The sequence below is a fragment of the Agelaius tricolor genome, unplaced genomic scaffold, assembly GCF_023055355.1.
Source record: "Agelaius tricolor isolate 1412-34295 unplaced genomic scaffold, bAgeTri1.0.p SCAF_18, whole genome shotgun sequence".
Taxonomy (NCBI): domain Eukaryota; kingdom Metazoa; phylum Chordata; class Aves; order Passeriformes; family Icteridae; genus Agelaius; species Agelaius tricolor.
Window position 1 is genome coordinate 8,683,543 of NW_027269278.1, and position 15,937 is coordinate 8,699,479.

The window sequence follows — 15,937 nt, forward strand, 5'->3', positions numbered from 1 at the left end:
GCACAGCAACCCTTCCCACACCAAGGTCTCAGCTGCCTCATAAGGACCTGGCAGGTGTGAGAAAACTGGTTTAAATCTGCACTTGAACCTCAGAACCTTCCTCCAAGGAATGGGTGTCCTGCTCACAGCCCTCCAGGAGCCCAGGGTCACAGGGTCCCCTCTGCACACCTGGGCTCCTCACCTACAGAGTCAGATGGAAACCTGTGTGAGAGCCCCTTGGGCTGATGCTTCTTACTGGGTATTTTGGAAATTATGACAGCACATGCATGTACAAGATAAGGTGATTCTGAGGCCCTCCATGATATCTTTGAGTCAATTAGCTGCTCAGGATGGGTTTTTGTTTTACTTTGGCTTCCAAGATACACAGCTGTTGACCTTGTGAAGGGCACACTGTAACTTTGATCAAACCAGAGCTCTTAACTGCCAATTAAAACAAGGAGAAATGGGGCAACCTTTACCCTGCATTGATTCAAAGGATAGAGGGAAGAAAACCTATTGTGGTTTGGATTTTTGTTTTGCCTAACAGTCAGGAACACAATTTCTGTTGCTCACCTAGAAAACATCAATACATGCTATTGAAAAGGAAGAGCTTGAATTGCTTGCTTAAAAATGCAGTATATTGAATTTATGCCTTACTTGTTCAATTATGGTAATTTGGGAGCACTTCTGACACTTCTGTGATTGCTAATGCAGCTTGAAAATCTCAGGCTACTCACATTTCTGGCAGTATATATAAAATTCATATTTTTATATATTTTATGGTCATCTATTATTTCATAGTGGGAAAATGCAAGAAGTTATAGGTACAAGAGTGACATCTCTTATTTGAATAATTTAGCTTTTAAAAGTCTGGTCTGTACTTAATCTGGTGACTATGAAAGTTGATAGGGTTAGTGGCAAGTCAGTGGAGAATGGCCCATCATGGAATTATTAAAGCAGACAAGCACATTATCACTACAACAAAAGAACTTTACTGCAGTACCTTCCTCTCGCCACAGTATGTTTGCAACTGCAGCATCAGAATATTGGGAAAGCCAGAAAATAATCAGGAAAAGAAAAAAAACAACAAAACAATGTCAAAACTTTCATTGTATCAAGTAACTGAATAAATACTCATGTTTACATGAACTGTTTAATTGGTGAAAATTTTTTAACATTCATTCAAATAAAATACCAGGAAAGACAGAGAATTCTAAACATATTTGCTCCTTCTAGAGACAATTAAGAAACTCTGATATGGGAAAAATCCTTCCTGAAATGAAGGCAGCTGTGCAAAGATCAATGACCTACAAAAGAGGAGCTGTTACCTTCAAATGCAGCTGCAGGTGTGGTACAGCCTGTGGTTTTCTGTGCAGGTTCAATAAGGAAACACAACGTGGAATTATAGAATCTTTAAGGTTGGAAAAAACCTCTAAGATCATAGAGTCCAACCATTAACCCAGCACTGCCAGGTCCACCAGCATCTTTCAGAAGAAGCCTGAGATGGGCAGCTACAGCAGCCACAGCAGCCACAGCAGCCACAGCAGCTACACCCTTGGCTGCTTTTCTCTTGGAACTTCATGCAACCGCATTCTTTCAGGATTCACACCAGCTTTGAAAGTACACCTGCATTTGAATTTCTGTTCCAGATAGATCCAATTATTTCTCAATATATTGTAATTCCCCCTGCTCAAGTATTCAAGGGAAAATGACCAATATTAAAACAGTGCAAAAATCTAGCTAATGAGGAATAGGATATCTTTTCCAAAGTTTTTTCTTGAAAGCTCGTATTTATGGGTAACTTTGTTTCAATTCTTGCTCTATATTAGCAGCCAGAAAAGCAGTAAAAATCCCATTTGCACCTAGACTTTTAGTATCACCATAAACCCAGGTAATCTCCCAGGCATTCAAGAAAGCAGAACTGGGAAAGATCAGGCCTCTGGGAGCTTTTCTATGGGACAGCTGATCACCTCCTTCAGCAATTCTGTTTTGGGCTCAGTGTGGTCAAGACAACACTGCTGTACTCCTATGGGAGATGTGGGAACAGAAACTGGGAGGGTATTTGTCTTTGAGGTGGAAAATAATTTCACGCTGAGGGAAACCTATTTTGCCAGTCAGTGATGTAAAAACAGGTAAAATAATTTAATCACAACATTTTTCAGATATCTAAATATTCAAGAATTTTGACTGGTAACTGGCTTCAAAAGAAGCCTTATACAGAAATCAATGAGATTTCTAGAATATGACAAAATATTACATTTTGGATTCCCTGATATCTGAAACTATTGCCAATTTTTTACTCCAATAAAGCTGTTACCCATCACACACCCAGTATACTTCTGGCACATCTTCCTGGACAAGATTTTACCTTCTCTGCATGATTCCTACCCCAAAAAAAGTGTCCAATCCTCTGATCAAAGTGCATTCAGAACTGTCATTACCTTATGTAAGATCCAACTTACTGCATGCAATAGCCTGAACTAAATGACACTAAATTAAATTTCATGTTTACCATCACATTCCAACACTATTTAAAGAAAGAAATACATGGAAAATTGAGCTTACGGGTCTTTCTCGCCGAATCTTCGATGAAAAGGGAAGAAATGTCCTCATCCACTCCCACCTCATTTTTGGCAATGCAGGTGTAAGCCCCAGTGTCTTCATAGCGAACGCTGCTGATGTGGAGTTCACTTCCATTTGCTGTAAGAAAGACACTCAAAAACAGTGCTCCCCACTGCTGCTAATTGATGTCCCTGCCTTAATTGTCCTCCATTGCCATATCCACACAGTGATGGCCTGACAGGGTGGTTCCACCCCACTGTGTCTCCCCCTATTTAACTAGAGGTTTTTGGGGATTCTCATGGGAGCTGATGTCTTGCTTCTTCCCATCAGCACATACACGCTTCACACCAGAAAAGAACAAATAAAAAATCTCAAGTCAAACTATAAATCACAGTTCATTTATTTCTTTTTTTTGTTAGAAAAGTGCTTTGGCTTTAGTGAAGAAAAATTAATTTCAGTTTTGCAAACTGTTTTCCATCAGATCACAAAAAAACTTTGGTTTAAAGGGGTCTCTCTACAGTTCCTCCTACCGTTTTGCTTCCTGCAGAGGGACCTATGGCTAAAACCTTTGGAACATGTTGAGATACTGTATGTGTCATGCAGCAATATCAGAGCTACCAACACAGGCTGAAGGGCACAATCGACCAAAGCCAGACTGGGGCATGTGTTGAGGATGGGGTTACTATTTTTACACAGAATATTGCAAATTAATGTTTTTGCCTTTTGCTATGCCTGTTGCACCCTCATTCGAACAGAGACCTAGAGGAGTTAAAAGCCCAATTCCTTCAGCAGGACTGAGTGGGAGAATGACTCTCAGCTGACTTGCATCCAGTGTGTGCTTAGACATGAACAAATAATTTAACGAATTTCTCTTCAAATAATTTAATGCATTTCTTTTCTACTGTGCTGTACACAAGAAGCAAGGCAGTGAAGAAACAGGCAGGCTGTCTTTGAACAGAATGCAATTACCACTTACATCAATCAATAGTGTATTTCCCAGGAAATTCACAGGAGAAAGAGATAAAAAGAAAGAACGGGGGTTTTATAACACGATTTCCAACAACTGTGGCTTAGCAAAGTACAAGAACTTCTGGTTTAAAGTGCAAAATAATCCTCCTTAATCCCTGCCTACAATACTTTAATTAATCAAAATTCTGTTCTTACCGAGGAGCGATAGCTGTTTGGATAGTTTTGGCATGATATCAATGCCGTTCTTCAGCCAGGTAATTCGGGGATTAGGGATGCCTTCGGCGTGACATTTCAGGCTGGCTGACACGCCCGGCTCCTGCGCCTGCGTCTCGGGGTACACGCGGATCACCGGAGGCACTGCGGGGAGCAAGGAAGCGGGGACTTGAGGAACTGGGGAACTGGGGACTTGAGGAATTGGGGACTTGAGGAATTGGGGACTTGAGGAATTGGGGACTTGAGGAATTGGGGAACTGGGGACTTGAGGAACTGGGGACTTGAGGAATTGGGGACTTGAGGAATTGGGGACTTGAGACCGCGCCGGGGCTGCAGAGCCACTGCTGTCCTGCAGAGCCACGAGGGGCTCTGAGCTGAGAGCCACGGAGGTGAGCTTGGTCTGGCTGTCAGTGCAAGCTACAAGAATGATTTCTCTACAGCTTGACTTTGGGGGCAGAAAATAGAAAATAATACTTTTCCAAGCACTGGCATATGAGAGAAGCTGAGGATGCCCCATCCCTGGAAGTGTTCAAGGCCAGGCTGGATGGGGCTTGGAGCAACCTGGGACAGTGGAAGGTATCCCTGCCCATGGCAGGGGGTTGGATTGAGATGATTGAGATGGTGTCTAAGATTCCTTCCATCCCAAACCAGTCTGTGATCCTATGATTCTATAACAGAAAAGAGTAAACTAATATACCAATGCCAGGGAGCAACCTTGCAATTCAATTCTGTATTTAGACTTCTATTGAGTGACTAACTGAACAGTTGGATTAAAATCCAATGTGGGTACTCACATATTTAAAAATTAAAGTATAAACTTCAGATCTTCCCTGAATCTAGGAGGGAATTTGAGTTCTTGCCTATGAAAAATAACTTAATCTTCTGTATTTAATTATCCATCAGGAAGTGGACTGTGTATTCACTACTTCTTATTCTGAACAAATAAAGTGTTTATCAATTACTTCTTTTCACTGAGAGGTTTTTAAAACATGGCTTACCTTGTTCACAAAGGCACTCCTGAGCTATTTAATATACTCCTCTGGCAGAACTACTAATTATGTTACAATTTCAGAGATGTTCATTGATTTTCAATCATCTTTCCTTCACTGCTCAAACCAACAAGGCTTAATACCACCCATTAACTATTTCTTAACAATTTACTGACTGACTTAAAAAAAAATTGCAATATTGCAGCATCAGTGAAAGATACCAGTGAGAGATTTTTCCCTCTTTCATCTTGAGGGAAAAATAAAAGGAAATGTGAGGATGTCTCATTGTCTCATACCGTGGCTGATGGTATCTCTGTTTCACATGAAGCAGTCAACTTTTCTATCAGACTGGGAGATTTTGGGATTAATGATGTAGCTGCTGAAAGCTGTACAGTTTTGTAAAATCATGGCCAGAGTCCAATGTGGATCTGCCCAGCCTGGATGGGATGCTACTAGTAACATTTTTTGAATGAAATGATTGAGTAAGTGAGGTCCATTGAAGGCCAACATGATTTATTTGGACTCACAGCTGAAGAACAGTGTGCCTCCTACAAGTGCAGAGGAAAAAGATTTACAGTATACAAGGTCTGATTCTCAAATCCTGAAATCAACTGACTTGGCTGAGATCTCACATGGCCAAAGGCTCCAGAAAAAGTTCACTCCAAGCGAAATGTCTTCTCACCTGCCAGCTCTCAGAGACACAGCCCATCCCAGTCATCACCTATTTAATGCTCTCAAACCCACTGTGGGTTGTTATTTCCTTAATATTGTTTGCTTTAGGCTTTCCTGCTCATCTGGGCAGCTGTGTCAGCACTTCCCAGGCTGGCCACAGCCATCAGCTCCCCAGAATCAGGGCACTACAAACAGACTGAAACTTCATCTCTCACATTTTCGCCTCACACCTTGATAGTCTACACATGAATAATCCACCTATTTTACCTGGAGGGCTGCAAGCACAACAGATTTATATTGCCAAAGGTAGCTCACAGGTCCCAGACACTGAATCAATGCTCTGCATGAAAATTAACTTAAAATTATTGCAAGGTATCTTTTCAAGAGTGATTAATAAGGAAACTGTTTGTTTTCACCTACAAAGAGTATGTGTTTCACCTCCATTTCTGCTCTCTTTTCCTTTTCCTTCTGTTTTTAAACTTTTTATTTCTTCTCCCTTGTCTTACATAATTCACTGCACAGGCAAATTATTTCATGCAAATGCCTTGTGATAACAGCAAACTGCAGAATATATTTTTATTGTCCTTGCTACAAATTAATACATTCCAAGTAAGCACATTAAACTTGCAAAGATTTCAGTCCCAGACTTTGGGATATATGGATTACCTTTTGCTTTTTCCCTTGGTGAATATATATCATTGCTAACCATTACTGTGTCTGCAGCTGAGGGCAATATAAAAATGCCATTATCTTAAGCAAAGCAGGAAGAAAGAGGCATTGAAACAAGCATGAGATTGGGTAGATTGCCTACCACTGCATACTGAGCAGCACCTCACTGGTGAGCAGACCAATTCATTACTATAAAACAGCTCAGGTGATAAAGCACACGATGAGCACAGATGGTGGCACCAAGGCCCAAAGACATCCATTGCTGCTGTAGGAGCTCTATACTCCAGGGTGTAGCAATAATTAACAGATTAATCATTTACTCGAGATGTTTTACATTTATGATTTGAAAGGAGCTTGCAGCATTTTATGTTTTCTCCTGAAAAGCCACATTAATGAAACATCCATGTTTGTAACGTCTCCCTTACTGGAAAATTTGTCCTATTGGACCCTTATAATTGGGTTGAGGATCAAATGGCTTTTTTTAAACTATTTTCAAGGAATAAAATATTCTGATTTATGCTGATGTTTTCCTGAGTGCAAAGACCAAGGAAAATGATGCCTTACACCCAGCAAATCTCCTACACTCTGTAAATCTCTTGATTTACCAAGAGACTTACCAATTTTCATAGTTGATTACTATTTTATGAGATTCTTTATCCTTGGGACCTCTTTTTTCCTTTTGAAAGTGCTAAATTGCTTCCTCCCAACAGTTAGTGTATACTGCACACATTTCCCAAGCAATATCCATACATGGGAGAGAGCAAAATTTTCCTGCTGTTCTTGGCTCCTCCTGATCAAAGATACCAGAATGCAAGATGAACTTTTCATTCTTAAACTGTTTAAACATTGCCTTTCAGCAATTTCTTTTCCTCCAAAGATCTTAAGGGCATGCTGCATAAATACACTGACTTAATTTTTACCAGTAACTGTGAATCCTAAGATTGAGAGCTCAACCAAATCTCTCCCATCAAACAGGCTGAATTTCACATGTGCTTCATGCTTCATGCCCAGATGTGAGCCAGCAGGTTGGGGTATTCACCTGGTGACCATCACATTTTCTGCCTAAGAGGATTCTCATCTCTGCTTGTCAAAATAAGCATCTGGACCTACCCATGTTATTTGGGATATCCTGAACCATCTGGCACAAAGAGAACATTGCATAGCATTCAGCAGCTGAGCAGTAGTAGAGCACCAGATCTCATAAACATTTAATGTTGTCAAAATTGGGCTGCAAACTTTCCATTTAGGCATTGTATTTCCCTATTTTCTATATTACCTAATCAATGTAAGAATCTAGCTTAATGTTCTAAAAAGAAGCAAAGAAAAAAATAAGTTGAAGAGCGTCTTTGTTGGATAAAAGCAGAGGAGGAGAGCACATGTAACTAAGATCAGATTCTTTTGTGAGCTCACTGATGTGTCTTAGATGGAACAGTAAGACAGGGCCCAGGTGGTATGGAAAAGGACCAAAGGATGCTGGAAGAATCACTCCAGCTTTGAAAACACTGGATTAACTGAAAAACAGTCTAAAAGTTAGAACCAGCCTGTAGAGACACAGCAGGCTTGGGAAGGGCGGGGGATAAACCCTTTTACTTCTAGTTGGATCTTTCTATATTCTCTCCCAACAGACAAACTTGGGAGGTGTGAAAAGAAAAATTCTGATCATTTTAATAAAATAAAAAGCCCCCCAAGTTTTTGATGTTGAAAGTAGATCAGTGCTTCCCTAGAGGAGACAGGCAAGCAGATACACCCGAGTTCTGGCTGATTTGCTTCTGTCACATTCTCTTACCATTTTAGTCCAACACAAGAAAGCAACACAAACCCTTCCATGCTGAAGATGGAGTTTTTAGTTTGATACAGACAGACAGAGACAAGCCCCAGTGCTGAACAGAGCCCATCAACCACACTTAGATTCTCAGCATCTTCACTCAATTCAGCTCGGCTCAGTTTCTTCCCTCTACTCCTGTCAAGAAAAATTCCTCAATTTGTCCTTTAAGTTGCTAAAACTGAGGTTTCCCTGTGAAAGGCTCTGCCTTGGGAACCCTCTGATGCATTTGAAGGCAAACAATGTTCTCCTGCCATCAGGGCTGTCACCCCTGCATCAGCTGCTGGAGGAAACTGTGACACAGGCAGAACAGCAGGGAATATACTGATGTGGGCAGCCACATCAAGAATTGCAAAACCCCAGCTTTGCAAAGCCTAATGGCTCACAAGGGAATATCAGATGCTGTGAGACAAAGATTTCTAGACCCTGCAGTGTTTTCTAGCAAGCCTGAGTTGATACCAGAATGCAAGTCTTTTTATTCTGTATTTAGTGACTGTATAGCATATTAAAAAAGCCCACACAGATAGTGTTTTTTGTATAACAGCATTATTCTTTTGGTAAGAAAGCCCCCATGCAGCTATGGTATGAAACTTGCACTTAAAAAGAAAATGTGATCTTTCAATAACAAGTTAAATCTAAGTGGCAAGCGTGAGTATGGAACAGATCACCCCCTCCCCACACTCCATCCAGCTTTCCTCTCATTCTGGTTTAAGTTTCAAAGCCTTTGGGCCTGCTATTCTCAGTGCTGATAAAGTCTACATTGTTGTCTGCCAACTAAACTCCATTCAGGCCTCATAATACATCACATAATAGACATGGGATTAAGTTGTTAGCTGGCTTTTCTTTCAACTGCCATTCATCAAACAAACAGCACTTTGAGGAAGGAAACCTATTTTCTCAGCTGCAGCATACACGACTTAGTTATCCACATTGCTGAGATTTACAGTTTACTTTCCCAAAAAGATGACAAATTATTATGTAGAGACATTAAGTCAGCTTTCATTCAGATCAACCAGATACTTTGTGCTCTCCTCCAGGTACTTGTGTGTGGGGGAGCACTTAAACACATCCAGAAGACCTGAAGTCAAAACAAAAGCTCAAAACAAAACCACCATGACTCTTCTTAAGATGCATAAGTATCCCTCTTTACTGTTTCTCCTCTCACTGCTGACCTCTGTGTCACCTCTGTGACCTGCTCTTACCAGCTGAAAGCTCTCCTTTGTGCAGGTCAACACACACCTAGAGAAAGGAATACTAGTTTTCCTTATAATATATATACCCTGTAATAAAGTTACTGAATTTTCCTTAAAAATAAAGACATTCATACCAGAGTGCATCCCATAGTGTACATCCCATTTCATACCAGAATGTACCCACAGTTAGTAATGGGCACCCCTGTCCCCTGTTCTGGAGACACTGCTGGGCACCATCAGCACAGGTGAAAAAGGGTTGGAAGCTGGAAAATGCTGTTGCTGCTGTGGAGGTGGATCCTCTGTGGGCTGGTCCCTTGATGAAATGCTGGCTTAATCTAATGTAATTTTAAACTAAATCCAACTGAGTGAGTTTGAGGTCAGGAGATAGATAGTGAGCACCTGAATACCGTTTCCACTAGGCACACATGTAGTCCAGGGGATGGAGGTGCACGAGAATGCTGGAATTGTCTGATTCTCTCACCTGTAAAATGATTTGCCCTCAATTTGCAATCCAGTGAGCCAGTGTAAACAGCCCTCAGCAAACCAAGCTCAGTACAACCAGGTAATAGCCTGGATATATAGATGGAGGTTAGCTGCTTTTGAAAACACTGCTGTATTTATTTAAATATGCTGGGCTATTTCATGCAACAGAAATGATTTTCTGGAAGAAGAAATTATTGAGGCAATACTTCTGTTGACAAAAGTAGTAATTACTTTAAGAGATGCTTGGAAACGCTGCTCTTAACTCTATGAAAATGTCACTGACAGCTTGTTTAACAATGAAAATACCTCCTGAAGCCCAAGGTAATTATACACATCCCCCCTTGATACTTTTATTTTTGACTGCCTGTGTGACAGTGCGAGTGAGCAAACCCCAAGCTGTATCTGCTCTCATGCACAGAAAATTTGGGCTGTGGCTTTACACATCTCTGTGTGAATGAGGTTAACACACCACTTTTCTCAGGGAATGTTTTCATGGAATGTCACATATGCCATTTACTAACCATTCACCTGAAGGATGTGGGTCTGATACAGCTCCTCATAGCCGTAGGCATGACAGGTGTAATTGCCCATGTGAATTGTTGTTACCTTGGTGATGTAGAGGGAATCATCTTCTCCAAAATCCTGAATGGAACAAAAGACAGGAAAGGTGCCTTATTATTTAGTAACAATATTTTAAGCACTACATGAATGGATACTACCTGTTCAGAGGTTTTGATAGCAATGCAGCCTGGGGACACAGCTTGAATTTTGAACAGTAGGCTATAAAGTTCATAAATCAACACACAGGGAGAAAATGAGCAGCGATTTAAGAGTAAGGTAAAGTGACTCATCTGAGAATATGAACTTTTGTGCTTGTTGCTAACAAGGTGCTTTTTGCACATAAAAAAGATGGCCATTTCCAGCTGTTTAATTTATGGGGGAATTTAATATCTACCTGTTAACCTCAGATGCATAAAATGCTAACATTTGGGTGGGTTAAGGTTTCCTTTATCTGTGCTGGTTCTTAGAAAATGCACTGTGGCCTTGAGACCTGATGAAAAAGAACTGAAGCTCTTTGTTACTTATCTCAGACAATATCCTAGGCAGGAGACAAGGAAGAAGACAAAAAGCCTTTTCTCAAACATACCTGTTTAGTTCTGTAACTGCTTAACAAGTTTCTTTCTTCCTCCCCTTCACCTTTCTAGACCTGCTCTTGCATTGTTTCAGTTTTTGATTACAGAAGGGAAGGATCTGAGTTGAGTTAATAGACACATTTTGGCACTTGATTGTGCTGTACAAGCACCCTGCTTAGGAATTTATTTAAATTCATTATTTATTTGTTAATTTCCATGTTTATTTACTGAATTATAGCTAAGAGAACCACAGCACTGATGGCTAAATGAAGCAGCTTCTCTTGTTACTCCACCAACCTTCAGAGACTCTGCAGCTTCAGAGTGTTTGTGTTTCTATGCAAACTGAGGAGGACACATTTTAAAATAATTCATGAGCTGAAAGATTTTTCTGTAATCACCCTCACGTGTGAAGTACGCTAAATTGAACTCTTTGAGTAATTTCACTGCAATATTATGGGAAAATTCAGCTTTGGGTCAGGGTGGCACAAACCCAGTACAACAGGGTGAATGCTAGAGAGTGGTTCTGCTTATGAAAACACAAGGATTTGTTTTCAAAGCTCCAAAGTGCAGCTGGAAGCCAGCCTGCAGCCCAGTGTGTGCAGGGAAAGCCGTTCCAGGAGGTCCTGCCTGCTGCCACCCCCGTGTCTGGGACGTGCAGCAGTGTGTGCAGTGAGGAGGTGACAGCTCACTGCCTCCTCTGCATGGCAGAACCCACCAGGGGGACAGATTAAACAGGAACATCACTTTGATCTGCTGGCTCAGAGTCCAGAACCTGGGTCCTGATTTCTTTGTGCTGGAGGAAGGGAATCCACACACACAAGTTCTGATGCTGCTCCTTCCCTGCTGCACCCGTGGCAGCCCCAGTGCTGTAAGGAACCATCCACACCCACCTGCTGCTGCCCAGGACTCAGAGATCACAGGCTGGGGTTGTTTCATCAGCACATGGGCTGATTTCTAAACCCACACCTTCTGGGGCTCCTTACATCTCACATTTCCTGCCTGTTCAGGGTGCATGTGCTTTGCAGTTTGAACCTTCCTTTGCAGACACCACACTTTGAACAGTTTTTGAAGGAAGCTGTGATTCTGCAGCAGACGTGCAATGCCAGCTGGCAGCCTTCAAGAGAAGTACAAAACAGCCCATCTCCTGCAGTATGGATTGATCTGGCACTACTTCTGTCAGCTCAGGAACCTTCTCCAAAATCCTCTGTCTGGCATTAAGAAGCATCTTCATGCCTCACCTCTCAGTGGCAGGTCAGCACTGGCAGAGGGGAGAGAATCCTGAGAGCTTGCCTAGTTTTTAGACATATTTTAAGGCAGGTTGAAAGTGAGCACTGAGAAATAAGGAGTTTACTGGCAGGACACAACCCTTCCCAAAGCACAAACCTTCACCTGAGAGGGCACAAACACACCCACAATCACAACCTGGTTCTGCTCCAAATGTATGAACAATTATAAAGAATCAGAGTAAATCCATAGCTTATCTGAAATCCATTGTCTATAATCAAAAGCATCTAAGATATTATTGTCACCTTGGTGTCAGGCATCTATGCTATGGGATAAGCTGGTTAAGTTTTCCAATACATTATTACAAATATCTACTCAAAAATCCCCATTTCAAGCATTTGTCTGTTTTTGGTCAGTTAGATCTTTCCTGATGGAAAGCAAAGATGCATGAGTGACTGCTAATGGAAAAGACACCAACCCTGTTCAAATGATACTTGCATGAGATACAGAAAATTCTTGCACTGGAGGAGACTTAATAACAGTTTGTGTATGTTAAAAGAAACTAAAATTGAGTTTAGATTAATAAAAGCAGGGTGGCTACTTTAATAGAATAATTTAGTTCAAGGAGTTGTGGAAAAACAGGACAATATAATCTTCTCTATTTAAGTATGTTACTTCCTTTAAAATATCACAGAAAAATATTCTGAATCTTGGTTTGTGCTCTGTAATTGTCTTTTTAAGGATGATCTGTTTTTTTTTCCAGTGCATACAAATGTATTAATATAAGCAAAAAGCCATTGCACAACTAAACAGGTGCAACAATATTGTATTATTAACTTCCTTACCTTTTTCTTGAAAAAAGAGGCTTATATTGGTAAAAGCACAGTTTGTGACTTTTAAAATCTATTTTCTGACTTCTAGTGTTTAAAGAAAGTTATCAAAGATGATTTAGGTCAGCACCATATCACCATGTCACGGATAGAAGGGAATTATCAACCCTGTATTAGAACCTGCACACACAGAAAATTCATATATAACTACACAATTGTTAAGAATTGAAAGTGTTTAGGAGTGGGAAGGAGAAAATGATTGTGGCATTAAATGTTTAACACTGAACCTTTTGTTGCTGCAAAAAGTAGACTGAATTCTCTAACAAATTAATGACTTTCTGTGTTTATTGCAGCTCACGGTTTTCTCCCCGTGTTTCCCTGTGGATATAGTTAGTACATTAGGATTGCACTGTTACATTTTATATCTATGGATGCATTCTTATGCACAAGCACTTTCTTTGTGTATTTCATAAGGGTGTATTTGGAAGTGCTGTAAAAACCCAAGCCCTGGAGCATTAAGAAATGATGAGTCTTTGATTCCTTAATAGCCTCTAACTTCACATCCTGCAGCCAGGAGTGCTGTGTTGCAGTTGGAAGCTGTGAGATGTGTTTGGGATGTGTCCCATATCCCCCTCCAGGCTGCAGTGCCCCTGGGAGCTCTGGGGAGCTGCTCACAGCCCCTGCCCTGTGCTAACAGGGTGTGAGTGAGCACTGACAGCTCCTGAGCTGCTGCTCCGGTTTGCTGACACGTGGGTGGGGTGGGCAGAGGGAATGGGAATAATTCATTTTCATGGGAAAAAGCAGAGGAAATAATTTCACATATTTTGACTCAGTTCAGATGGCTTTTGCTTGTTAAGCCAGTTCTCCAAGTCACCACAAGCCTGAAAGCAGACAGAGCAGAACAAAAACATCTATAAAACTAATGCAACATAATTCTTCTGTCCCCAAATCTATCCCAGCTTTAAAACAGTATTTTGAGGCTCTCAAGGAGGCTCAGCAAGTGCTGCACACCCCAGGGAGCTGTTACTGCCCTACCTGACCCCAGTAATGCCCCACAGTGAATTGAAAAGACATTTAAATGTATTATCCCATGAAGAAGAACAGGCAATCAGTAGAAAGGCAAAACCAGCATGTTCTGAGATATACTTTGGTGTTCCTCATTTACCATGATAGGTGCATTATCATGGAATCATGGAAAGGTTTTGGTTGGAAGGGCCCTGTAAGCTCATATGGTCCAACCCCCTCTGCCACCTTTCACCAGACCAGGTTGCTCCAAGCCCCATCCAACCTGGCCTTGAACACTTCCTGGGATGGGCTGTCTCTGGAATGGATGTGGATGCTCAGGGATGGGGCATCTCACCATTTTCTTGTGAAGAGGAAGAAAGAGAAGTGATGAAACTAGAGGGAATACCCATCTAACTCCACAGAATCATAAGCCCTAAATCAAAGCAGCCAGATAAGGGCAGGGTGTTCATCACCTCTACCTTATGAATTTCATTATAAAGTAATTTTTCAAATAGAAATAATTCAGAAAGCTATGCTTATAATTTCTCATAATTGATAAAGTCATCTAGTGGCAGCAGATAAATTGACTTCTCTAGCAGTTTGTATCACCTTTTTTCTCCCTTTTTCAAATAAAAAGTTCTCTGTCCTTCATGAGCTCCTTTTGTGTCTTGCATTTACCCTTCAACCAAATGATTGACTACATGACCTCAGAATATGTTTTAACTTTTCAAGATTTAAAAAATGCATCGCCCTGCATTTTACATTGATAACAGCTTGGTAATCTATAAAATATTAAAAAAAAAAGTTTCTCTAAAAAATAACAAAGCAGATCCTAGAAAATGGATATATACCTTTTTTTTGGTACAGTATTTCCTTTCCATCACTACTGATTACCCAAGGCATTGGTCTTTCCAAACACAAGATTTTTCATATTTATTTATCCCATTCCCATTCTAATGCATTCCCTGGTCATGCACTCTGCTGCAGTTCAGGGACACCGTGCTCAGAGATGTGTAAAACATTGCATATTACTTATAAATCTTGTTCACATTCTGTCTCAAGTGAATTCCAGCCCGTGTTTGTAACAGCACAAATCTCCTGCTCTGACACCCAGGAAGGAGCTGGCAGAGAGGAGCCACATTAACCCTGGATGCTGAGCTGGCTGTGATGCCACAGGGTGCAGGGCACTGCCACCCACCTTTTGCCTGTCTCTGATGTTCATTTCTAACATGCCTTAGGGTTGTTCCAACATTTTAAACCCTTTAATTTTTTGTCAAAGTTTCTTGGTTTTCAGGAAGTTTGAAGAGGAGTGAGCATAGATGGTTATTATTTTTTAGGTTAATTTCCAGTTGCTTGAGAAAAAAAACCCCAAACTTGACTTCAAACCATAAACAGGAAGAAGAAGCAGTGAAGTCAATCCCACTGAAGGCAGAGTCCCCACATTGCCAGCTCTCAGGGAGGGCACACTGGCACCACTCACCCCCAGGATGGCACTATGGGTTACACCCTCCCTTGCTCAAGCCATTTACACCCACACAGTGATTTTCAATCCATCCAAGTCAGATACTGAATGCTCCTAATAAATACTGGGCAGGAGGAAAGCCCTAAAGACAGTCAATACCCTCCCACCATGATGGTTTCAAGTGTTCATAGCAGAAATAATGGCAGAGGGAATGAAGTTCCCTGAGTGGTTCTCCTCTCGGGAGATTTGCTTTCCTAATACTATTATTACTCCTCCTCCTCCTCCTACTAATTCACTCCATTTTTAACCCCTTCCATTCCAGCCCCTTCCCAAGCCCAGGGAAGCTGGAGACCTTCTCCACATGGTTTCAGTGCTACTGACAACACCAGTCCTGGCAAAGGGGCTTGCTGGCGTCACCAGTTTTCCACCAAAACCCCAGAATGGTTTGAGCTGGAAGGGAACTTAAAGCTCATCTTGCCCAAGCCCTGCCATGGGCAAGGACACCTTCCATTAGACCAAGCTGCTCCAAGCCCCATCCAACCTGGCCCTGAACACTTCCAGATGAAGAAAAACACCATCCTGATCTCAGAGTCACCAGCAAAGCAACCAGTATTAACTAGTTCAAGCTAAAAAAGCTTGTCTGATCCTCAGTGTCCTAGAAATCTCTCTCTGATAATGTTTACAGGATTTTAAAACAAAATGTACCCAAGCATTTAATGAGATTATTATTAT

The 15,937-nt window shown here is 41.2% G+C and overlaps 1 protein-coding gene across 6 annotated transcripts in view; it reads right to left on the reverse strand.

Moving 5' to 3' along the window:
- The window catches only part of FSTL4 (follistatin like 4), a 208,922-nt gene that overhangs the window by 17,418 nt on the left and 175,567 nt on the right, over positions 1-15,937 (reverse strand). For 4 of the 6 annotated variants that reach the window (XM_071443207.1, XM_071443205.1, XM_071443209.1 and 1 more), the window contains 4 exons: positions 10,073-10,193; positions 3,706-3,867; positions 2,545-2,679; positions 983-1,009 (listed from right to left, as the gene is read on the reverse strand). In XM_071443207.1, the coding sequence (XP_071299308.1) occupies positions 983-1,009; positions 2,545-2,679; positions 3,706-3,867; positions 10,073-10,193 (445 nt within the window). The remainder of the gene's footprint in view (positions 1-982; positions 1,010-2,544; positions 2,680-3,705; positions 3,868-10,072; positions 10,194-15,937) is intronic. The other 2 variants (XM_071443208.1, XM_071443206.1) reach the window with 1 other exon arrangement.